Genomic DNA, 25,984 nt, shown 5'->3' with positions numbered 1-25,984 from the left:
GGGGGGGGGGGGAAGGGGGGGAAGGAGAAGGATTGGGATTGGGGGGGAGGGGGGAGGCTGGGAAGGGATGTGAAGGGTAAACCAAAGGAGGAGGGTGCAATGCTTGGTAAGAAATGTACGCATTATCCTGCCCATGTAATTGTAACCCCTCTGTACAGTATGTTCACCAATAAAATAAAATTAAATTAAAAAAAAAGATTCCTTTCATTTATATACACAATTGTGTTCAATAAAAGTGCAATAACTGCATCCTACAGTGACAGTTATTGAGATGTGACAGTTATTGAGATATCATGTTTACTGTTTCTGCTTTTTGATAGATATAGAGAAATGACCACAACCTGTTATAACAGACCTGGAATCAGTCCTTTGGCCTCAAGAAAATATTATTTGCATACTACTTATTTTAAAATTTCTTCCCCACAGGTTACCACTTTTCACTGTATTTGATGTTGGTATAATTTGTGGAGGGGAAGGGAAAAAACAAATTGTTTAAATAGGGATACAGGTGGACACATTGCAACAATGAGATGTACAGGATAAACTATACATCTTTGGCATGGAGGAAGGGTTGTGGGGTGGTGGGGGGTGTTAAGGGGAGGGAGATGGGAAGGGCTAGGAGGATAAGAAATGTACTCATTACCTTGCCCATGTAATTGTAACCCCTCTGTACGGTATTTTCACAATTAAAAAAAAAATAAAGGCACAAACTATGCTCCTAGTTTGACCAAACGAGGGAATCCTAAAATATAGTGTGTTAGGAAGAATGCTGGACTACGTGTCAGGAAGTCTATGTTTAAATTCTATTTTAGTTTCTACTTTTCACCCTTAAGATACCATTGAAGATACAGGTACTAATAGTTTTATACACTAACTTTATGAGCAAGTTCTTCGGTCTCTCTGGACTTATATCTTCATTTTGCAATATGGGGATGGAGTACATTTAGAGAGAGGTTTGAAAAACGTGCTCTGTGAGCAAAACCTTTCCAGTGCCCTGTTTAGGAGAATAAAGTTTTCTGAGCACACAGTTGTGCTCTTTGTGTGTCCATAATCTTTGGTTGTGTGATAGCTACAGCTACCGAGTTCAGCAGTGGTAGTCATGATGCTGTGGCTGATAGAAGCCACTACTTGGCCCTGAAGAAAAAGTTTGACAGACCCTGGACTAAAAGAAGATCAATTTTCCTCATGGCTATGGGCCTCTCACAATTCCAAGAGTGACTTTTACAGAGAAATGGCAGGCTGCATCTTTTCGTTATGGTTTGAAGATTCCAGGACAATTACCTTTTCAGCCCCTCTTTTAGCTCTAGATTCAGCTTTTTCTTTGGCTTCCTGCAAGCTGTACGAGAGAAACAGGAGAGAATCATTTTTAGAACATAATGCATATTGCCTTTTATTTTTCCTTGATGGTACTGGGATTTGAACTCAAGGTCTTGTACTTGTTAGGCAACACTCAACCACTTGAGCCATGCCTTCTGCCCTTGGCTGGTTATTTTAAAGATAAAGTCTAGTAAGCTTTTCTGCACATGCCGACCTAGAATTTCAATTCTCCTGATTTCAGCATCCTAAATATTTAGAATTATAGGCATGGGCCACCATTGCCCAGCTCAATGCATATTTTCTTAAAGGAAAAATCTTTCTAGGTACAACTATTCCATTACTTCTATACCATTACTACTGCTTAGGAATTTGATGGTAAGTACAACCCCCCCCCAAAGAATTGTTCTTTTTTTTAATGTTGCTTAGAAAACAAGACATATAACAATGGCAAAAGAGTAAATATATTTTCACATTACAAATTTTTTGGGGGGAGGAGTCAAGATTTTCATCTTTTTCCCCAGAAAGTATCTCATCTCAGATATGATTGGATATTAGAGTTTTGCATTAGCCATGACTGTGCCCTAATATGCACAGAACATCAAAGGCTGAGTCTTTATATGGCATTCACTGTAAAGGAAATAGTTCTTAGCATAGTGGTCCTTCTTCCGTGGTGCTTCCAGTACCTTTCTCAACATGGATGCACTAGAAAGAAATGTACTTCACATGTGGTTTTATTAAAATAGATTCCCAAGCTCAATGCAAAGAAAGTTTGGCTACATTATCTTCCTCAGTCTCATCATTTCAGTACCATCCTTCTCCCTACACAAGGCATTCCTTTAGGCTTCGGGGGGCAGTGGCTCCAGCTCTACTCACAAGAATGCTTCACACATGGAGCAGGTGTTACCATGGATCTTCCCATCCAGACCTTCAATAGGGTCATTCTCTCTGGTACAAGGGAGCCGTCCATTCCTCACATGGCGACGGTACTCACTGCACAACTCCTACCAAAGGAAGGAGGATTCACAAAAAAATGACTAAAAATTAAGTATAATCAATATATAACTCATTTAGCTATTAATACATGAACAATAAAGCTCCCTTTGCAATACCCCCTGCAAAACTTGGAAAGCCCTTAGTCTAAGCCACTGAATTGGCACACCAAAGGAAAAAAAAAAAGTAAAAAGAAAGAAATGAAAGAGAGAGGGAAAGAAGGAAGAAAGAGAAAGAAAATGTCCAATGAATATGTTATTCTGAGTCAGGGAAAACGTGAAAAATTCAAAGGATAAATGATCATCTCAAACTGGTGAAGGATTTGTGGTATGTTGAACAGCAGCTCTTGCTCCCAACACTATTTTCAAGTCATAAACCTGAGACCTGAGAATGTATTAACTAACATGGTAGAATGGCTTTTACAGATGTGACCAAGTTAAGGACCTTAAGATGGAAAGAGTATCCTGGATCTTCCTAAGAGGCTCAGTGCAATCACCATACTTAAACTGCTAGAATTGAGAGACAATAAAGGATGAGTGAGGACTCCAGAAGAATAGGCAGGAAGTGCGACAAGGCTAGCTGGAGAGGGAGCATGGAGTCCAAGTGTCGTGAAACATGGATGGCTCCCTAGAAGCAGGAGAAGCCAGAGATGGATTCTTTCTTGGATACTCCAGAGAGGAAGACAACCCTGCCAATCCTTTGATCTTATCCTGGTGAGATCCTTGTCACAATGTCTAACCTACAAAACCAAAGATAGTAAGTATACATTGGTGAAAGTCACCAAGTTATGATCATTAGTTACAGCAGCCAAAGAAAACTAGTATAGAGTTTAATATTCTTGGAGCAAATACAGAGAAGTAACTACTACATGTTAAAATAAAACATATCTATGGTAGTCCAAGCTACTCAGGAGGCTGAGATCTGAGGCTTGTACTTTAAAGCCAGTCAGGGCAGGGAAGTCTAAAGACTCTTATCTCCAATTAATCACCAAAAATCCAGAAGTGAAGCTGTAGCTCCAGTTGTAGAGTGCTAGCCTTGAGCAAAAATGCTCAGGAACAGTAGCACCCAGGCCCTGAATTCAAGCCCCAGTATCATCACAAAAATAAAACAATAAATAAATATTAAAACACTGGCATATTTAAATTTAAAACACTGGCATATCAGAGTTACTAAGCATACTATACAAATTTGGAAAAACTGTAGGGAGTAGCTAATACTCATTTTGGACCATAGTAAGTGGACATGTCTTTGATAGAGTAAGCTTTATCCAATGTGACACATCCTGTTGATAACAATGACATTTAATAGATAACAGTATTAATAATATTAGTAAGAAATATGTAATAATAAATAGTAATAAATATATAGAATAATAAATAGTAATAATTACATGGAAGGCAACATATGATAGACCAATGCTGGTTTGTATTTTTTTTTTGTCAGTCATGGGGCTTGAACTCTGGGCTTGGACCCTGTTCCTGCGCTCTTCAGCTCATGGCAAGTGCTCTACTGCTTGAGCCACAGCACCACTTCTGGCTTTCTATTGGTTTATTGGAGATAAGAGTCTCACGAACTTTCCTACCTGGGCTGGCTTTGAACTGCTATCCTCAGATCTCAGCCTCCTGAGTAGCTAAAATTAAAGGTGTGAGCCACCGACGCCCTGCTGACCATTGCTGCTATACACAAAGAAATCTCTTGGTACTTAATAAGAAAATAATACAAGCAATAATAACGTACTTATTTTAGAAATTAAGGAAACACCTAAGACACATGATGTGTTTACTTTATTGTCATGACGATCGAACCAAGACTGGAACCATGCCAGTGTGACTCTAGATCCAGCTTTTTAACCATGCAATTATATTGAAGTAAGGAGGTCAGGTCTGGCCAGCACCATATTGGCCACATGGTTGATGGTTGGGTCTGGCATCTTGTCTTCATGCTGGGGGAAGGAAATGCCTCCATCCATCACCAGCCGCCCAGGTTATGGGCATGCCCAGATCTCTGGAGGCAGGGGCAGGCACTTGGCTGAAAGGTTACTGAATCTGTCAGTCCAGTGCCTGGGACTGGGAATTTCCTGTGGACTGTCCCCTGCTTGGACCCTATTTAGTCCCAGCCCAGCCCAGACACCATTATGCCATGCTGTGTGTGTCTCTGTGATTGTGTCCTGTGTCCTGTATCCTGGTTTGTCTCCATGGCATCCCAATTCAGCTCTCCATTGGAGCTGAGTTGGTTTGTTGGTATTGTTTTTGTTCTTTCTTTCCTTTCTGGCCTGTTTCCTACCCTTGTTATGTGTATTTGGAGGCTGCAGGCCTTGGTAACAATTGTCTGTTTGCAGCCTACTAACTGTGTAATAAAGTCATCTTCCAAAATGTGGCTTCTGGAATAATTCACTTTAACAACAATATAATCCACAAGACAAGGAGACATGAACCATTTCCTGGCATGTCCAAGAAACAAGAAGATGGCTAATGTGACTGATGAGAATAACTATTCAGCATTAGGAAATGAGGCGTGAGCAGTGGCAGATGATGTACAGAGGATGTTGGCATTGTATCCCATTGGAAGGGCCTTAGCTCTTACTCTGGGTATGATGAGAAGCCAGTAGGTGGCAGGCCCTGCTTTATGTTGTGAAGTAATTACTGATATTTAAGAGAGTCAGTAGCTATACATAGCTATGAGGGAACAAAAATAAGAACAGAGAGCCATATAAGTGGGATTTTCCAAATTGAGATTAATAAAGGAAAGGAATATAAGAAAACCTGAGACACTCCTTGAACAAGTATTGACTGAAGAGTGAATGGATCTAATAAGAAAGTAAGTCTTTGTAGATATAAAGATCGGAATACACTTGCTCAATCTATAGTCACTGAAAATCCTGAGATTAGGAGAGGGGAGAAGGAAATTCTCCTTAGGAGAATGAGCACTGAGCGCTCACATGGCCCTGCTGATTTACAAATACCTGGACTGCTTCTCTCTTAACCTTTTCAGTCTCAGCTTTCTCCTTTTCTTCTTTCTCATTAGTTTTCTTCTCTTCTTCCTCCAGTTGGCTATAATAGAAGGTACAAGCTGAGCACAATTCACTGACTTTGGTAGAATGTTTCAAGAATGAGTAATGATTTTCCAAATCTAGGATTGGAAGAGCTCAGGAAAGAAATACATAGCCATACCAAGAAATATTATTACTTTGGCAATGTGTAGATTATTCAGTTGTATATCCCCTCCCATGCATGAAATAAGCATGCATTTTTAAAATCAGTATGAGGCCTTTTAATTTGTATGAAGCCTTTCTAAATCAGTGTGAAGTTTTCTTAAAAAGCCACAATTGGCCGGGTGCTGGTGGATCACGCCTGTCATCCTAGCTACTCAAGAGGCTGAGTTCTGAGGATCGCGGTTCAAAGCCAGCATGGCCAAGAAAGTCCGTGAGACTCTTATCTCCAATTAACTACCAGAAAACTGGAAGTGGCACTGTGGCTCAAGTGGTAAAGTGCTAGCCCTGAGCTCGCTCAGGGACAGCGCCCAGGCCGAGAGTTCAAGCCCCATGACTGACAAAAAATAAAAATTAAAAAACCCAAAACAAACAATTGTCTTGAGTTTTGAAAAACTGCGAAACTTTTGATATTCAAATGAGTACTACTGTTTACCATGAACGAAGTAAGTGTGATGCCAAGTTAATTCGTGGCTATGTAAACGATGTTTCAAAATAAATAGTTCAACTGTAATTTTAGTGGAACTAATTTGCATATTAAAACTAAAGTTTTGGGTTACAATAATGATTTGATTCCAGAAGACTCAACAGCTTATTTTTGAGGTTAATTATAAGCCTAGCATTCTTGTATTCTAGCCAATGTGTGTGTGTGTGTGTGTGTGTGTGTGTGTGTGTGTGTGTGTGTGTGTGTGTGTGTGTGTGTGTTATGTGTGTATGTGTTAGTATTGGGGTTTGAACTCAGGGACTGGGCATTGTCTCTTAGCTTTTCCCTGCAGGCTGGTGCTCTACCACTTGAGCTTATTCTTGTTGCTAGCTAGTTGGAGATAGAGTCTTACCAGCATTCCCTCTCTGGGTTGGCTTTAAACCTGATCTTCAGATCTCAGCCTCTTGAGTAGTTAGAATTACAGGTATGAGCTTCAGCTAGTGAACTTTTGTGAGCCAGCCCAAGCTGGCTCCAAATTCTGCTGCCTCAGCCTCCTAAGTGTTGGGATTACAGACAAGTAAATGCTCATGCGCTGCCTCATTTTTGACATTTTCTACTGGTGTGTATTATATCAAAAATCTTTAGCATTTGCTAAATCAACTCATTGCAACAATCCCAGAAAGTTGAGGAAATGAGAGAAAAACCCTATCTCAGGCCACTATTTGAATACCCTGCTCTGTCAGTCTCTACTTTTAAGGAACAGTATGCTTTACAAAGCTATAAGTTGAGTGTTGTTTTCAGTATTTATTTTAGGGCTGATGTCAGGAAGAAATTCAAAAGCTAATGAAGCATGAGAATTTGAGGTGGAAAAATGTAACCTCTGTCTTATCTCTCATAGAGTTCTGGTCTCAAGATTACCACAGCACTTGGCAAAATAAAGCACTAGAATTTCTTAATGTGGTTTAGCAGGAAGACATTTGAGAAACATCTAATATATAACTCTGCTTCTTAGGGAGTTTATTCTATGGTAAACCACTTACTAAAACATGAATCACCTGCACAGAGTAACATCCCTGAAACAAATGAAATCATCTACATTCCTCTTCTTGTTCAATATATAATATATATATATATATATAGAAATATATATATTATATAAATATATAAATATTTATATATTATACCCATATCTGAATATACTCAGAGTAATAAAATATTAGAGTTAGAAGAGAGCTCAAAGAGAATTCATGATCCCGACCATGATACTTTTGCTTTCTTTGTAATATATAAATGAAGACTAACAAATATTAAAAAACATTTTGTAGGAAGTTGAGTCTTTACCCTTGACATAATTAAAAGCTAGAATTATAACTGGATAAGTGTAAAACTATCACTATATGATTCAATATTACTTAAGGTCTTGTCCACCTACTTTTAAGATTTTCTAGCATAAACCTATGGTTAATATATTCTATGTAGGTATGAAGAATTTTAGATCCAGAAGTGAATAAGGATGAAGACATACAATGAAAGAGCTGGACTGTGTACTTACAACAGGCTCTCACACATGGCACACTTGTTCATGTGCATTTTCCCATCGGGACCAGGAACAGGATCATTCTCCCGGGTGCATATGAACATTCCTTCCCTGACTTGGTCCCGGAATTCACTGCAGGTTTCCTAGAATATGAGGAAGATGCATTTGCAGGACAGTTTTCTACCTACCCTGCATTTTAAATATGTTAAGGAGTATGTAAACCACAATGGAGGAAGATTGAAAAGTGATGACATGCAGTAGGCTCAGTAAGTAGTTATGAAGCTCCTGCCATGAATTCAGAATCTTTCTGGGTCATTGAAGATCTATGTATCAGCATTGTTCTACCAAGTGTACTTAGAGTTGAGGTGCAGAGTACGGCTGACAACATTGTTGGAGACCAGTGGGAAACATTTATGTTTGTATTTTGTTATAGAATGTAGTCTCTAAAAGCTATGGGCGATCTCAGCTTCAGAGCTTCAGTAGACCTAGAGAAGGTTTTCTAAAGAAACTGAGAAAACTTGTCTTTAGTAGGCTAAGAAAGAAGAGGAAAACTGTGCTCAAACTATGGAATAAAGACACAGCTGACAGAACAAGTATGATCTCTGAAGAAAACCCATCCAGGGTGAGGGATGTGGACTTAAGCCAGGAAAATCCAATGCCAGTGCCAGATGGAAGAAGAGGTTAGGACATTTGAAAGATTTTGGAGGAGGTGGCAACTGATCACATATAATGAATGAAACAAATGTTCAATTCCAAGTTGTTAATCAAAACACAGTTCCAGCTAATGAAAACATAGTTATTTAAAAATGAGCCAGAAAGATTTAAGCCATATCTACTCTTCTCAAATAAGGGCTAAGTTTGTAACTTCCTAGGTATTGGGGAAAAAAATAGAAAAATAAAGGTAAATCTGTGTTTGGCTATTGTCCAATATAATTCAGCCTTTACACATGAATAAATCAGAGTTTGCTACCTGTAAAATGACAACATTTATAAAAGCCAGGAAGATTGACTAAAAGAGATCTGAAAGTCAAGGCTGAGAACAAGAAAGCTAGTACTCCCTCCATACCTGGGTGGGGACAAAGATTAAATATGATAATATAGTTGCATATTGTTTTGTTAATAGGAGACTTAGAATCTAGGACTTCCTCATGTGAAGTAACAGCTATAAACAATGCAAATTAAAATTTAGCCAACTGCACAAGTTAATTTTTATAACCTAAGCCTAATGAAAGAAATCCGATAGAAGTAAACTATGTCATACATCCCTTATAAGGAGTAAACACTTCAGTTTAAAACAAACATTAAATGAGCCTTGAAATCAAACCATCATGAAATCAAACTAGTAATCCAGAAACATCTAATTAAGACCCTGTTTTCAGGTTAAAAGTTTTATTCTTCTCTTCTACCGTCTTCTGAGACAGAATGTCAAGTGACACTCTTGCTTCAGCCTAGGGAGTAGCTGAGAATGCAGGTGGCTACTGATGTTAAAACTCTTTAAATTCCTTCTCTACATGAAGTTGAGACAGAAAACATACATGCTAATAGGGCCACTACCTTGTTAAAGTAAAAAAAGTGTGAGGACCTACTGTTAACATTTCTGGTAAAATTACCTTTGCAGCTTCTCTCTTAGCTTTTGCTTTTGCTCTTTCTTCTTGCTTACTACAAGGAGTAGAAACAAAACAAGAAAGAAAAAATAGATCTTAGTTCAGCAGAGCTCACCCTTCACATCCATGAAGTGATCATTCTGTGCTTAGACTATGCTCAAGTAACTCCAAATATTCACACGGACTATTTGCCATATTATTAGAGAATTAACTAGAATGTACCATCTCATTTCAAGAGAATGGTGTTCAACAGCAAGTCAGTTCATTAGAAAGCAAGCTTGTATAACTTCCAGCTCAACTACTGCAGTAATAGTTTGTTACTTACTGATTCTTTTGCTCTGTGAATTTTTTTTTTTTTTTACATTGGGGCTTGAACACAGGACCTTGTGTTTTCTAGGCAGATGCTCTACTACTTACTACTTGAGCCATACCCTTGCTCCCTTTACCCCCCTTTTTGCTTTAGCTATTTTTTAAATAAAGTTTCCTGCTTTTTGCCCAGACCTGGAATGTGACCTTCTATCTATATCTCCCACAAAGCTAAGATAGCAGGTGTAACATACATACATAGCTTACTTATTTAGATGCTTTTATGCTTGTGCTGACCTAGAATCATAATCCTCCCAATCTGTGCCTCCCCAAAAGCTAAGATTACAGGTATACACCACCATATCTGGCCTCTTTGACACTTTTTAATAAAATGTAGTATTCCACTTCTGGTCAAAATTCAAAAATGGCAATTGGGAGAAAACCCTTTGGTGCAATTTTTTTTAAAAGGAAAACTAGAAGGGACTGACATTCTTTATGTCTTCCTTGTCTTTAAGGAGAAGGCTTGTGGCTGGGGAAGAGGTAATAAAAATACACCTCTTACAGAAAAATTTAGACCCATTAACTGAATTGTTGCACATGAATCAGTTATGCACATCACAAAGTGATTGGTAGAATGGATGATGATTGATATCATCATCATCGTCGTCATCATCATCATTGTAAGCAAATATTCTAAAAATTAATTCATGAGAAAAGTTAATTGAGAGTGATTGGACTACACTTTTAGATAACTAACAATTTTGCCATTGAGTTTAATGGCCTGAGCCTACAACATAATTGGACACATGACACATTTAATTTAATCATGTTCGTGAAAAAAATTACATAATGTGTGAAAATGCTTTAATGTATGCCAATCAATCTTAATTGAATCTTCAATCAAACTAATACAATTTGAAGCAGAACAAACTGTTTCTATGTTGTACAGAAGTCTGCACCAAGTAACTAGAGAGGAAAGAAAGCTTCTCAAGGTGTTCAGTAGCTTTGGTCACAAAACGTGGGACAATACAAGTTATTTTTATGAATAATTTTAAATTTTTTACAGAAACCTATTAAATATTTTGTGGGGAAGGGTAGGCTCATTCTTATTTCTATAAAAAAATGATAGAAACATTGGCACAAATCTAAGTCAATTTCAATGTTTAATAACGTGTTTTCTTTCCCTAATGGGAAATTATCCAAAGAGGCTGCAGAATTGACCGCTAGGTGGCATTCCAAAACAGTCCTAAATATAGATATCTAGTTGTAATCCATGAAAGCCTTGAAAATGGCTGTCTCCAGCCTGTGAGAAACACATTAGCTACATGATGACTTTCCCACTCTTCTCAACTTCTCTGGGGCTTAGTTTTATATCCATAATTTGTGACAGTACAGAACTGATTTCATGTGACTGTGGTAAAGATTAAATGAGACTAAGTAGCAAAGGTCTTCAGCCTACTCTATGCACTAAATAAGTGTTGGTTAGGGTAATTATGGTCATTATTTTAACTTTATTTTTAACTTCAATCAAATGCATTTTTAGTGTTCCATGATCCAAACTCTATGAGAGATATTGCTTTCACAATAGAAAATACACCGGGATTGTTTTTGGTTAAAAATAAACAGAGTTTAGAAAAGTAAAAACAAAAATCTCTTACTGGAGGGGATGTACTATTTCAATGATTTAAAAATCATACTTCAAGTTCCCTGTGAGTGGGCATGCAGCTCCTAAACTTATTTTTGAGTCTGTCCCTACACTATTACAGAGTAAAGTCCTTCTTCCTACTGGGGCCATGTATTTCTATCTCTGAGGCACCTTAATTTTATTCCTTAAGTTCACATCAAAAGAGTACAAAGAAAATAGTGAACTGAAAAAGAAAATCTGGATAAACTGTATTACAATGACACTTTATATAGGATCTCATTACCTCCCACTCTTGAAAGATGCAAGATTAGTTCTAAAATGTCATAGAAGAAAATTTTCTCTCTGTCTCTAGATCTATTAGAAACACTTCTGATGGTCAAATCATAATCATATATAGGTAAGAGACAATGTTTTTATATGTATTCATCATACAATGATTAAATTAGTCTAATGAACATAGTCACCTTCCATATGTACTAATAATTTTTTATGATGAGAACATTTAGAATATACGCTTTAAGAAATTTTGCAATATGCTATACTTATCCATTTTTTATGATGAGAACGTTTAAAATATATACTTTAAGAAATTTTGCAATAATGACATATTATGAACCATTGTGTCCAGCTTGTGCCCTGGATCTCAAAATCTTATTCATCTTCATTGAAAAATTAATCCATTAATCAACATCTCTGTATTCATTGCTTCCGCTCCTCCCCCCACAGCTGGTAACCATCTTTCCAGATTTCACATCTGTGAGTTCGACTTCTTGAAACTTCACTTGTAAGTAGAATCAGGGATTAGGATTTTTCTCTGTAATGCTTACTCTGCATCTCTTCATTCCATAGTAATTATACTCTGATAGTTTTCCATTTGTTGTTGTTTTTTTTTTTTTTTTTTGGTCCGGTTGTGGGGACTGGGCACTGTCCCTCAGCTCTTCAGCTCAAGGCCAGCACTCTACCACTTGAGCCACAGCACCACTTCTGGCTTTTTTTTTCTTTTTGCTTATGTGGTGCTGAGGAATCGAACCCAGGGTCTCATGCATGCAAGGCAAGCACTCTACCACTGAGCCACCTTCCCAGCCCTCCATTTGTTTTTGAAGCTGTTTGTTTCTTAGTCTACTTCATTGTAACTCTCAAAATGCAATTGATGAGGAAAACTCATGATCATCTCATCTCTCTCCATTTATAAAAAACATTCCTAAAAGCAAAACTTCTTGTGGAAATTCCTGTGCCCCAGCTCCCTAAGCAGCCCAGGTATGTGGCTCCACTCACAAGAAGGCATCACACATGGAGCAGGTGTTGCCATGCATCTTCCCGTCTGGGCCCTGGACGGGGTCATTTTCTCTGGTGCAAACCAGTTGTCCATTCCTTCTTGAATTGCGGTACCCACTACAGAGTTCCTAGAAAACCAAGGAGGGAAGCAGAGGTGTTGAACATAGGCTGGATCAGACTGGGAAAAAAATGTCTAAAATTTAGACTCCAACTGGCCTATCTTAGAATAGTTCTTTTCTTTGAAAGCACGGGAATTTCAAAGGCTAAAAATCAGTGAAGAAAGAAATAATACCTAGGAACCTGTGTGTATGCACACATGCTAATACACACCAAAACATGCACTTCATAGAAAGACTTCATGTTATTTACATGTTTTCCAAACATTATTCATGGAACCCCAAAGTCCTAAGCTTCTGATTTACTACCTAGACAAAGCGTCCTTACCTCAAAGGAAGTTGTACTTTTAGACTGTCTTTTATTTCTTGATTCACTTTCTTTCTTTTTCTTTGCTTCTTCTTCCACTTGACTATATGAGAATGGTTAGACAAAGACATGAGAAATAAGTATAGAATTAAGTAGAAATAAGTATAGAAATATGTATAGAATTGGGAGTGATCTCAGATATTAATTATTATGGTTAATGTTTATTAACTTCTACTATATGCCCTATGTTTGGCTTATACTATGAAATGATTACAACAGAACGTAATAAAATTCTCTCTATTTACCAATGAGAAATCTGATAGAACCCATAACCTATCCTAGGGCAAATAGCTAGGAAGTGTAAGTGAGGGATTTTGAGTTCTTTTTAAAACCTTCCAATGCACATTACTTATCTATGATGAATACTTAATCTTTGATTTATCTGCTAGTAAATTCTCTACCTGTATCAGGCTTGTCACTCAATGGAAAGTCACCCAACTATCAAGTTGCTCTTCTTAAAACTGAGCAGAACCAGTCCTGCAGAACTTCTACTCATTGACTCAATGAGTCAATGGAGAAAACATAACAATAATCTAGCTTCCCCACATTTAAAAATAAAAATGACTTGAGTATTTGAAGATAGACTCTAAATGTGATCCTATCTTAACCATCTTCAAAGGATATGACTTTTATACCTTTCTCTATCAAGCAGATTCTCGACATACGCTTGTTTTCATTTCTGTGGCTCAAGGGGCCATCTACAAACTGAACATATGAATGAAAAAGAAAGGACAATGCCTCCTTTGCCTGTGCAGTCATAGCTCTACTCACAAGAAGGCCTCACACATGGAGCAGGTGTTGCCATGCATCTTCCCGTCTGGGCCCAGGATGGGGTCATTCTCTCTGGTGCAAGGGAGTTTGCCATTCCTCACTATCCGGCGGTATTCATGGCAAAGCTCCTGCCAGAGTAGGGAAAGGAAGATGAATGTTTATTTATTTCTGATCAGAGCACAAGACTCAGCCCTCTACATTTGCAGAATTTCATATTATGCTTTTTTTGTGAAAGCAGGTGTTTGCCTGTGTTTCTCTTAATGTAAAATTCACATCCAATACTGGAAACAAACCCTTTGTTAAGAAATGGAAATCAATGGGACATAATAGAATGTCACAAATACAAAAGAAGAGAAATTCCAGCACAATCTGAACAGAATGAAATCAATACAGACATGTATGAACATGAAGAACTGACAACTCAAAGATCAGGACTGTTAAATCTGACTGTGAAAACCAGGAAGACATCAAGCATTTTTTAGCATCAAAAGGATTTGTTTCTGAGGAGAAAAAGAAAACCTGGATTTGGGACTATGTACACTTGACTGAAAATAAATTGAGAGACTCAGGTAAGAAACTTTATAGCATACAGCAGGACCTGAATTTCTAAGTGAAATAGGAAATTAAGAAATGTTCTATAGTTGATAGTGAGCTATGCATCATGATTTTAGTGGAATTAAGGGATTTATTTTTATATCTCAATTCAGATACAAAATACACTAATGGAAAGAATACAAGAGTTTTCCTGGAAAGTAATTAGCAAACTACTGTGTTGTAGAATTCGCTGAATAAACTCAACTCACTGCATATGAAGGCGTTTTCCCAGATTCTCTTTTGTTTCTTGCTTGGGCTTCCATCTTTTCCTTTTCTTCAGCTTCTGCTATGCTGAATATAGAAGAAGAAAAGCATCCACTTGTTCCATTCAGGTCTTTAAGTTCTCCAAATCCCTACAATGCAAATCTGTCCTTAAAGAGAAAGATCTTAGTCCCATTTTTCACTATGTATCAATGAGATGCAAATAGCCTAGAGTATGGTCTGATACTATGACTTCATAATTTCTGCTTAATATTGAAAGAAAGATGGTGACAATAGGTTTTGAGAACTTACTTTCTTTCCTATGATGACAAAAAGGTGATCAGTGTCCAAAGAAGGTATCCAGTTATGTTCCATAACTGGAAACTGGCCTTAACAAAGTACTGTGATGGAACTCCTTGTTTCTCAGATAGGATGAGAAACAGAAAGGCCCTAGGCCTAATCTCAGGATACGACCACAGCCACAGTCTCTTCCTTGGTCTATCTTCTACATCATGTATACTCTAGCTTTAATATATATTTAAATGTATTGTTCATCTATGGCTGTCTTATCTAAAATCTACCTAAAATGATAGAATGGATGGGTAGAAGCCAAAAATTTCCATACACTAATAAAAAATAAACCTACAATTGTTTTGTGATGGAATTGTATAGTATCTATAGTTAACTGATGTTATTTCAACCATCTATGATAACAAACAAATTAAAAGACAAATATAACATTTTGCATTTGAGGTATAGTCAAAAATTTAATGTTCAACCTTATAAAGTGAAAGCTATTTTAAATTGTGAAACAAAGTCATTAACTCTAACTTATTGAGAAATGTCACAGTGTTTAAGACTTGTTAGTTTTTATAGACACTTATGGTTATTTCTTGGGCAATTTGGCTTCTCAATCTCTGTGCTTAGTGCAATTGGTCTGTACCCTCATGAGAGATGAAATGCCCATAAACTGTTAAAGTAAGTACACATATTCAGCTGGAGCAATGAAGGGCAAGTAGTATTTGCAGATTTTTTAAAGTTTGTCAGGAAGTTCCAATGCTATGAGAATTCATAGAAATAAGAATGGCCAATAGACACATGAAGAAGTGCTCAAACTCTCTAGCCATAAAAGAAATGCAAATCAAAACAACATTGAGATTCCTCCTCACCCCAGTTAGAATGGCTAGAATCAAGAACTCTAAAACAACTAGATGCTAGAGGGAATGTGGCCAGAAGGGAACCCTACTGCGTTGTTGGTGGGAGTGTAAACTTGTTCAACCAATTTGGAAAGTAATATGGAGGTTCCTCAAAAGACTCCACATAGAGCTCCCTTATGACCCAGCAATCCCACTTTTGGGCATTTAGCCAAATGATCACAAACAAGACCATACCAAAGCTACCAGCACAACTATGTTCATTGCAGCATTATTTACCATTGCTAAGATATGGAACCAACCCAGATGCCCCTCAGTAGATAAATGGATCAAAAAATGTGATATCTATATCTATATCTATATATCTATATCTATATCTATATATATTTGGGAATTCTATGTCTTCTTCAGAAAGAATGACATCGCTCTATTTGTTAGGAAATGGAAAGACTTGGAAAAAATTATATTAAGTGAAGTAAGCCAGGCCCAAAGAAACATAGGTTCCATGGGTTCCCTTATTTGCAATAACTAGTATACGTCTGAGACAAGCAGAAAAAGTCAGATAAGATGATCTTAGGCGAAATGAACCCCCCAAAGGTACACAAGTGTTTTTTTTTCTTTCTTGCTACTGTTTCTAACATATTTATAAAGTACCACATCATTTTTTTTTGTTGCTTTGTATGTCCCTTCCCCACAGTATAACCCCTGTTTTCACTGTATTTGATGCTGATATAATTTGGGGAGGGGAAGGGAGAAAGCAAGTTGTTTTAAAACATGTGATTCTGCACACTTACTCTAACTGCCTCTACATCATGGATTCAATTCAACTGCCTTTTTTATTTTGAGCCAGTTTCTTCATCGATGTAACAAGCTAGCATCTACCTGCAAGTTCTCTTCTTTCCTTGATGTCCTAACACTCCATACTCACAAGAAGGCTTGACACATAGAGCACGTGTTGCCATGCATTTTGCCATCAGGACCAAGAACAGGGTCATTTTCTCTGGTGCAGAAAAGAATTCCGTTCTTTGCACGATCTTGGAATTCACTGCAGAGCTTCTAAAAAATGAAAATGGGAGAGTTCAGGCATAGGTCTTCATTCTCTATTTGTAAATTTGACCATTTGACTTCCCAACAAACATGCTAAAGAGGAGTTAAGGGTAAAAAAATGAAAGTTAAAAAAATGAAACTTTTAAGAGGTAGGGCCATTAAAAATTAGTAATGATCATCTTTGTAATATTTACCCACTAACATATTGAATAAATATATTAAATTAAAAAATATAAGTAGGAAAGTTGCATAGGTCTTTTATGAACCAACTAGAAAGAGTAAATAGTTATATTACACAAAGCTAAGGGCTGTAATCAGATCTAAAATAAGTGTTAACTTGTACAAAGTAAGAAATGATTTATGAAAATTCCAAAAAACTTATGACTTGAAGTTCTGTCTTGATTCTGACTTGAGGACTGTGTTTAGGATGTATACAAGAGTACAAAGTAGCAAAACATATCCATCAAGAAGGATTCGGTCATACAAAATCATAGAGGCATTAATAGCACATTTGCTCAAGATTATCCAACACTTCCATTAACAGAGTGTCTTAAGAATAATTGGGGTAAATAGAATGATTTTAAAATGGTTAAAAAAGACCTTAAAAAGAAATCAAATCCAGAACTAAGCTGTAAAAAAGAATTTTAGATTTTATTCCTACAAAATGTGAACTTGGTAAATATTTACAGTAGATTGCTAGCCAGATCTGTGGATGGATTGAGGGAACAGAAATTGATGTTAAATTATGATTTTAGATTATACAAGAAGAACAGGAAGGAAGGGAAAAAAGAAAGGAGGGAAGAAAAGAGGGAGGAAAGGGTTGGAAATGAAAGAGAAAGAATAGCTGAGACACTTTTAGGTACTAAAGTTTGATGAACTTGTTAACCTATGGTAAAGAGAAAGAAAGAAGTTGAAAATAAGGTGCAAATGGTAAAATGGAGTTACATGGAAGCAGAAGGGAGGCAAATGGGGTGAGTAGCTACCTTGTAAAAGGTAAGCTGTGCATTATAAAAGCCTGGATATTTGTCAGAGGCAAGTTACACAGGATTTTTCTATCAAGTAAAATGGTTCAAATGTATTGTAGTATATATTGGAATTTCATGATATCATGAACTCATAAAATACCAACTATTCTTTTATTTTTTTAAGTTTATTATAAAGGTATATACAGAGCGGTTACCATTACATAAGTACTCATTACCCGATGGTAATGAGTACATTTTCTTTTAAACAGTGTCACCCCTCCCCCATTTTCTCCCAGTTTTTCCCCTCTTGACCTCTTTCCCCTCCAAATTGTATAGTTCATTTCCAACATAGTGTCTAGTGAGTTTCACTACTGAACTGGCTCACCCTTTGTCCTACCACTTCCCTTTCCTCTCCTCCTCCCCCTTCCCCAAATCAGATAAATTTTATATACAAGACAAAGGGTACAGGAATCAAATACAGTGAAAGAAGGGGTGGGGAAAGAACTGCAAACAGTACAATAAAAAAAAATCTCCTGTTTCAGGGACATAGGATGACCCATTGCAACAATGATCCTCACAAGACATTATGTTGGAAATGGACTTTATAACTTGCTTTGGGGAGAAGTGGGAGAGATGGAGGAGGAAAGGGATAGTAGAAGAAAAATAAAGGAGGGGGTAAAAATGCTTGATAAAAAATGTTCTCATTACCTAACTCATGTAAGTGTAACCCCTCTGTAAACCCTCTTTACAATAAAATAAAATTAAAAAATTAAAAAGTTCTCCTGTTTCCATTTCTTGGAGTTTATTTTGATAAGCGTCATTGTATATGATAATATGCAGAAATAAAATGTAGTGTATATGCCTCATTTGTAAGGAAATGGAAATGGTCTTGTGTATCCAGGAAAATACAGACTAAGGGTATCAAGGCCATATAAGGTCTAATGTATCAATGCAAAGGAAAACTCTTAGGGCTTCAGATAAGATGGTAGCAATAGAAAAACAGGAAGGTGATGAGTAAAGAGATGTCTAGAAATTAGAACACAGTATGTTTTAAAGAAAGTATACTGAAACCTCTACTTTGCTGTTTTAGACCTCTACATTGATATGCTTTTAAAATGAATATTTCCCCAATAGAAGGAAGAGCTTTTGTCAAATTTTAAATTCAGATAATTTTTTGATGTATATATATATATATATATATATATATAACTTTTATTTAAGAATGTAAAATTATTTTACTAAACTTGATTAGTTTCTTCCAAAAATAGCTAGAAATTGCACCATCATAATTTATTTGACATATAATTTATATATCTATAAGTTATAGCAATATGTAGTTATATAAGTTATATATAAGGTATAACAATAACAAAATTAATTCCATAAAAGCTATTAGTATAAAAATATTAGCATACAATAGCAAACAATGTTGAAAATGCATACCAGAGTATAATAGAGTAATGTGCTTACATGCTTACATTCCTGCTCCTACCCTCCCCAGAAGTCATAGCTAAATCAATCAATCAAAATCCTGACCTCAGTTTCTCTTCTAACTTTCATTTTTTCTTCATCCTTTGTCACGTTTTGATCTGCTTGATTTTTTTCCTCTGAAAACTGGCGCATGCTGGAGCGAGAAAAAAAATAAAGGAGTTAGAAGTGTTTCAAATCTTCATAATGAAAATTATTCATTAAGTTTTTCCGATGCCCTTTCATTGATCATTTTGCACATATGTATACATTTGTATATGCACATATATACATATAGGTATGTGTGTGGTATGACAATAAGAATGAAAGAATTTCTGGGATCAATGGACCTGGAAGGGAGTATTAAGGAATTCTGTCTGCTATATCTCCTATAAATGCAATAATTCATATCTTGTGGGATGCTCCCCTTTCCCAAACTTATATGTGTCTGATATGTCATTCCCCCACAATGATGTTTCTTATTTCCATGGCTTTTAACTACCTTTTTTTTCTTTTTGTCAGTCGTGGGGCTTGAACTCTGGGCTTGGGTGCTGTCCTTGTGCTCTTCAGCTCAAGGCGAGTGCTCTACCACTTGAGCCACAGCACCACTTCCAATTTTCTAGTGGTTTATTGGAGATAAGAGTCTCAAGGACTTTCCTGCCTGGGCTGGCTTTGAACCACGGTGCTCAGATCTGTCTCCTGAGTAGCTAGGATTACAGGCATGAGCCACCGGCGCCCACAAATCCTACCTTTCTTAAGAAGGCAAAGGATTATGAGGACTGATTTTCAATTAGTCAGTTAGGAGATCTGATTCAAGGACAGCATTCATTTTTTTGTATATGCCTGGGGACTGAACTCAGGGGTTGGGCCTGTAGATTTTTTTTCCACTCAAGGCTAGTGCTCTACCACTTGAACCTGTGACTTTCTTTACCACTTGAGGGTTGAGAAATGTTGAGAAGTATTCTGCAAGCCAGCCTTCCAATTAAAAAATGGAATCCATTTGTACTTAGAGATGAATGGTCAACATATTGCACACTTACTGGATGGTAAGAAGGACGGGAGGGTTTGTGAGGAAATAAAACTCAATAATTATGAATGACAAAGATTTCCATGCAGTGATACTCTTGGTCATTAATTTGTTCAATCTCCTCTGATACCTTGTCAGTAACTGAGAAGAAATCACATCTGTACTCACAATATCTCAGCACACAGGGCACACTTGTTGTCATGCATTCTGCCATCAGGGCCACGGACTGGGTCACTCTCCCGGGTACAAAAGAGTTTTCCACTCCTCACTTGTCCTTCAAATTCCTTGCAAAGTTCCTTTAAAACACAGAAGCAATTATGTGCCCCATTTTCCTAGTTTTTGGTGTTTAAACTTTATATGGTAGATTTTTAATCATAAAACAATATGTCTGGAAGCATTGGTAAAGGTGAGAGTATAGTAATGAGAATTAATATAAAAGTCATTATTTTGTCAAATTACTTGTTACTTGCAAGCTGCTTTGTGGTGTATTTGAGAAAATGTGAGAACGTTGCAATGTGATTGAACAAGTATTTTCTAAAACCAGAACTAGATAAATCTTGATAACTTTCAATGAAAATAAAAATGAACCTTTTGTAAGGTTCCAAACACAGACACACATACTATAGCAACCAAGATGCATCTCTCTTGAAGTTGCCAGTGAGCAGATACAAAACAAAATAAGAAGTTTCAGTTTAAATATGGATCAAGTCAAGTCAAGAACATCCCAGCTTCATTTGCAAGGAAATAAAATAGGATGACACCCAACAAACACTAAGTGTATTTGAATTGCTTTGCCTATGTTCATTTCTAGCAAAACAAGTGAAAACCTCAGAGAAAGTGAATCAAAGCCTTTTTTTTTTTTCTTTTTGCCAGTGATGGGGTCTGACCTCTGGGCCTGGGTGCTGTCCCTCAGCTCTTCAGCTCAAGGCTAGTCCTCTACCACTTGAGCCACAGTGTCAAATCTGGCTTTTTCTGCTTATGTGGTTCTGAGGAATTGAGCTCAGGGCCTCATGCATGCAAGGCAAGCACTCTACTACTGAGCCACCTTCCTAGCCCCTGAAGCTAAGTCTTCTGTTTTACCTTTGACAGGTTGTGAATGCAAAGAAATTACATTATTTAAAAGAGATGTTTATTTCCAGATTTCTTCATGATTTGGTTCAAGGCTTTTTGTTTGGAAATTTTTGCTATTTGATGAAGACTAAACTTCGCCAAAAAAACCCAAATTAGTCTAAACATATGTTGTGACAGCATATGTTATTATATCATAAACTAAAAATAATCTCCTGCTACTGTGTGAGTTCATGTTTCTATTTCACCCAATAAAACGTGAGGCTAGCATGTGGATGGGAGGCAGTTAGACATAGCTCTGATTCCTTTGTAGTTCTGAACTTTGGAATCTATTTCACGACGACATAGTGGACCTTTTAGAATAGGTGCCCATTGTGATCTTTTCTAGATATGTATTTCCTGATTTTTTTCTGAAATTCTAATTTCATTAAGATGCTTCTAAGTAAAGTTTTTATTGCTTACTATTAAGAAGATACCAGTTTCTGGAGGAGTCATGGATATGCTCCAAAGTTCTTGGGGATACCAATCTAAGAATACTATTCAGAAAATAGTTACCTGATAATCATAGCATGCTAATAAAATTCATGCTCAATGATTCCCATAATAGAAAGAATGATAATTTCAGTACATATGCTGTGATTCATGCAAAAAGATTGTGAAGTAGCACTTTTGTAAGCAGCTCACTGACAGGTTAATTACAGGGCATGTATTGAGCCATCACTGTAAAGAAGTGCTATTCAACACAATGATGCCTAATGATCCAGCCACAGAGAGGAAGAGGCCAAGATGGCCCTGATAATCCAAGGAAAAGAAAACAACCTGTTGTGGTTGTCCACTAACAGATGTTCATTATCACAGCATGACCTAGTGGCTTTAGAATGAAATTTATGAATTACCACAAAAGAATCACATTTTTAATGCTTGGCCATTTTTCAATAAGCTACAGAGATTCCAAGCCATCTGATTTATCTAAATTTGATCTCAGACTGCTACTAGGAGCTACTGGGAGCTCAACTACATTAAGCAGCATTATGATATGGAAGGTCAGCTCTTGATGAACAAAAATTGAGCCTACAATCCACAAAAGTCATATATTAATACAATACAATCAATATACATAGAATTGCAGTCCACCAGGAAGGCACAATTGAGGTAATTTATCCAATCTGCTTTGTTGAGAAAAACTCTGAGGTCCAGAGAGGACATGACTCATCAGTCTCACACACCCACAGTGTGACAGGTGTCTGGACTTCTCAACAGAAGCCTAGCTATTTAGGGCAGTGGTTATTGTCTTCCCAATGAAGATAGAGTTTAATAACCTTGGAGGCTTAAGAAGCCCAGCTGGTGAGCTTATTGTACAGTGCATATTTAATTATCAAAAGGGAATAACTTTTTATAGTGAACTGAAAAATTATATTATCAAATAATTTGGAAAAAGCAGCATTATTTTGAAAAACATCATCTCAAGGTATGCTGTCTTCATTCAAGATGAACCAAGATCTTTATTATGCAAATTTCACTGAAAGTAATATCTATATGAAAAAATGAGTAACTCCAATTTAGTCAAATGAGCTTTTTCTTGCAATGTTGATTATGGTAGTAGGGGCTGAACTCAGAGCATCGTGCTCTCCCTTAGCTTTTACTTGAGGCTGGTGTTCTGCCATTTGAACCATGCCTCCACTGGTGGCCTTTTACTGGTTAATTGGAAAGGAAAGTCTCATGAACATTCCTGCCTTGGCTGGATTGTACCACAATCTTCAAATCTCAGCTTCTTGGATAGGTAGGATTAGAAGTGTCTGCCATAAGCTCCAATTGTCAAATAGAGTTTTATATAAAATGAATCAATGTATATACTATTTAACAAACCTGAAATTTATTTTAAAATTATTCCCATGTAATTTATGTAATGTTGCAATTTTTAAAGATATCCAAAGCAACTTAGATTACACTATATTAGAGAGAAGTCTGATCAGAATTAGAATTTTGTGAGTACACACATTCTCTTATGTGTCCTTTTGGGGTAAAGTGAGGAGTCAAGGTTGGAAATTGCATGTTTTCATCCTTATATGAGAAATGGGGTGTTAAATCTATACCTAATGATTAATCTATTATGATAAACAAATAGTAAATTTGAAGACTTTTAATATTTTTAAATACATGTGGTGAAAAAGTTCATGTTTATTGTATGATTGCAAAAGCCATCAACATAATTTTGTTAATGTTATGGCTACAAGAATCAAATTTTAAAACAGGCACTAGTGGCTTATGCTTATAATCCTGGCTACTCAGAAGGCAGAGATCTGAGGATTGGAGTTTTAAGCTAGCCTAGACAGTAAAGTTCATGAGACTCTTATCTCTAATTAACCACTAAAAGCCAGAAGTGGAGCTGTGGTTCAAGTGGTGGAGTGGCAACTTTGAGCAAAAAAGCTAAGGGAAAGCACTCAGGCCCTGAATTCAAGTCCATGGTACACTCTCTCTCTCTCTCTTTCTCTCTCTCTCTCCCCCCCCAAAAAATTGTGTTAATGAGTTATTTACCCTTTCAGCATCTCGTCGAATTCTGTTTCCACCTTCTTGTTTGGCAATTTCTTCAGCTTCTTTTATGCTGTTAAAAACATGGTACTGTATTGAAGAGGAGAATGGCCATTATCAAGAATACTAATAATAACTAATGCTGAAGGAGATGTGGCCAAAAAGGAACTCTATTACAGTATTTCTGGGAGTATAACTTTTTTAACCACTCCAAGGCAGTATGTAGGTTCCTCAAAAGACTAAACAGAGCTTCCCTATGATCCAGCAATTCCACTCCTGGGCATGTATCCAATAGAACATAAACAAGGCCATGCTAAAGCTACCAGCACAACCATGTTCCTTGCAGCAGAGCCAAGATTTGGAATCACTCCAGATGCCCTTCACTGAACAAATAGATCAAAAAAATATGGTGTATATACACAATGGAATTCTACTTATTCATCTGTAAGAATAATATTGCACCATTCATAAGGAAATGGAAAGACTTGGAGAAAGTCGAAATGAAGTAAGCCAGATCCAGAGTAACAGAGGATGCACATTTTCCCTCATTTGTGGTAGCTAGAATATGCTTATAAATCTACAAGTAAACACACTGGATGGTTAAAAAAAACTCTGGGATAGGATATAGGTCTCTAGGCATTCATACCAAGTGAGACTAAAGGAAGATATTCTTATGAGAGGATCAGGAAGGCACAATGCCTATGCCCACCAGATCATATAAAATACTATTTATCAAAATGAACTCCAAGAAATGGAAAAAAGAGTTTTTTTCCCCCCTTGTTGCTGTTTTTATTTTCTTTTCATTTTATCTTGTTAGTTTATCTGTCTTTAGGAAGGTAAGAGAGGGCATAGAAATGGGGAACAAAAAGTGAACAAATACAGCAGTGGTACTTACTAGACACTATGTTGAAAATTAACTATATAAGTTATGGGTGGGGTCAGTAGGGAAAAACTGGGAGAGAGTGAGGGCAGGGGTGACATTGTTCAAAAAGAAATATACTGTTTACCTGACTTGTGTAACTATAACCCCTCTGTACATCACCTTTACAATAAGAAGTTTTAAAAGTAAAAAGCTGGTCAGTTTGTGCTCAATCATTTTTTCTGTGTCCACCCATGCTCATCACTTGAATATCCTGTGCCATAACTTGTTGAAATTGATCCACTTATAAGGGACAAGAACTACCCTGTCTTGAATGCCTGTGCTGGAGAAATTGCCAAAGATAAGGAAGGGTGTGAAACTGACTCATTGGCAGTCAATTATAAGCTTTGTTTGGCAGAACTGGATGGGTGTGCCACCTGGAGTGACAAAACAGGAGGTTGTCAGGAAAATTCCCTTTAACAGGCAGAACCAAGAGTTTGAAATAATGCCATAACAAGGTGAAACCAAACTGATCCTTTGAGGTATTGCTACCCAAACCCACATGGTTAGCTTTCCAAACCCTGTAGAGGTTTTTTTGCCTTCATGTAAAATCATGGCTTTTAATAAGAGCTAAATTTGAATTGAGCTTCAAAACCTTTTCATACCTGTTTTCTAGTTATAATCTCAACCTGGAGACAAGCATTGCTTTCTCAGTTCTATGACTGAAGAAACAAAAAGTTTAGAAATGATGATTGAAATTCCAACCTAAAGGTAACAATACTAGAAAGAGTTGATTTGAGAGATTTAAAAAAAATTGAAGTGGATTTTTAAAATCCAATTGGTTAATACTTGTGACCACCAATTTCGTTTCCATATTATTTTTCTTTTTCACTATTATGTTTACAATGATGAATTAGAGAGGTATAGTGAATTGTAAAGCATAAATGTTAACACATGGTTGGAAAGGAATCCAAGTAGTAATAACGGATAATGACTTTGTTGCTTCACTTCAAAGGTTTAAGTATGAATATCATTTATAGCTACGGCATGAAAAGGACCTGAAAACCACAGGATTCAGGGCAGGTTTGCACATTTCACCTCGTGTCTCATTAGTCACCAACTGGAAATCCTGTTGATTTCCTGTCTGAAAGCCAGTCATAATCACTGTCATGTGAACTTGATATAACCTGCCCCTGGCTTCTACATCTAATTGATTTTCAAACACAGGTGTGAAGTTTATTAATCTGGCATATTTTTCTCTGTTCCGATTTTAAAGATTCAGAGATGTAATATAGCACTGTAAGGTCTTGCTGCCACAAGACTGGAGACTCTACCTTGTTTAGAAGATAGACTATAGAAGTCTAATTACTTCTTACTCATATCTGGGTCTTTAGTGCCTCAGCCGGAAACAAGCATTACAGGAGGATTAACCCAATATCTCTTCCCTTTCAAATCATCCACCCTAACACAAAGAATAAACTCAGATGCATTCCAGTATCATTATTAATTTTAT

General features: G+C 36.8%; 1 protein-coding gene across 2 annotated transcripts in view; it reads right to left on the bottom strand.

Annotated features, from left to right (window-relative positions):
* Spink5 (serine peptidase inhibitor Kazal type 5) overlaps positions 1-25,984 on the bottom strand; it is an 85,810-nt gene that overhangs the window by 31,300 nt on the left and 28,526 nt on the right. For both annotated transcript variants that reach the window (XM_070036339.1, XM_070036340.1), the window contains exons 8-20: positions 23,619-23,685; positions 20,184-20,311; positions 19,058-19,145; positions 16,438-16,565; positions 14,364-14,445; positions 13,561-13,688; positions 12,751-12,832; positions 12,307-12,434; positions 9,087-9,135; positions 7,492-7,619; positions 5,270-5,357; positions 2,191-2,318; positions 1,282-1,336 (exon numbers count right to left, since the gene is read on the bottom strand). In XM_070036339.1, coding sequence (XP_069892440.1) covers positions 1,282-1,336; positions 2,191-2,318; positions 5,270-5,357; positions 7,492-7,619; positions 9,087-9,135; positions 12,307-12,434; positions 12,751-12,832; positions 13,561-13,688; positions 14,364-14,445; positions 16,438-16,565; positions 19,058-19,145; positions 20,184-20,311; positions 23,619-23,685 — 1,279 coding nt within the window. The remainder of the gene's footprint in view (positions 1-1,281; positions 1,337-2,190; positions 2,319-5,269; positions 5,358-7,491; positions 7,620-9,086; positions 9,136-12,306; positions 12,435-12,750; positions 12,833-13,560; positions 13,689-14,363; positions 14,446-16,437; positions 16,566-19,057; positions 19,146-20,183; positions 20,312-23,618; positions 23,686-25,984) is intronic.

This window comes from Dipodomys merriami, unplaced genomic scaffold, assembly GCF_024711535.1.
Source record: "Dipodomys merriami isolate MVZ:Mamm:240054 unplaced genomic scaffold, mDipMer1.0.p SCAF_27, whole genome shotgun sequence".
Classification (NCBI taxonomy): Eukaryota; Metazoa; Chordata; class Mammalia; order Rodentia; family Heteromyidae; genus Dipodomys; species Dipodomys merriami.
Note: the sequence above shows the minus strand (reverse complement) of the source record. Positions and strands in the feature narration are given on the sequence as shown.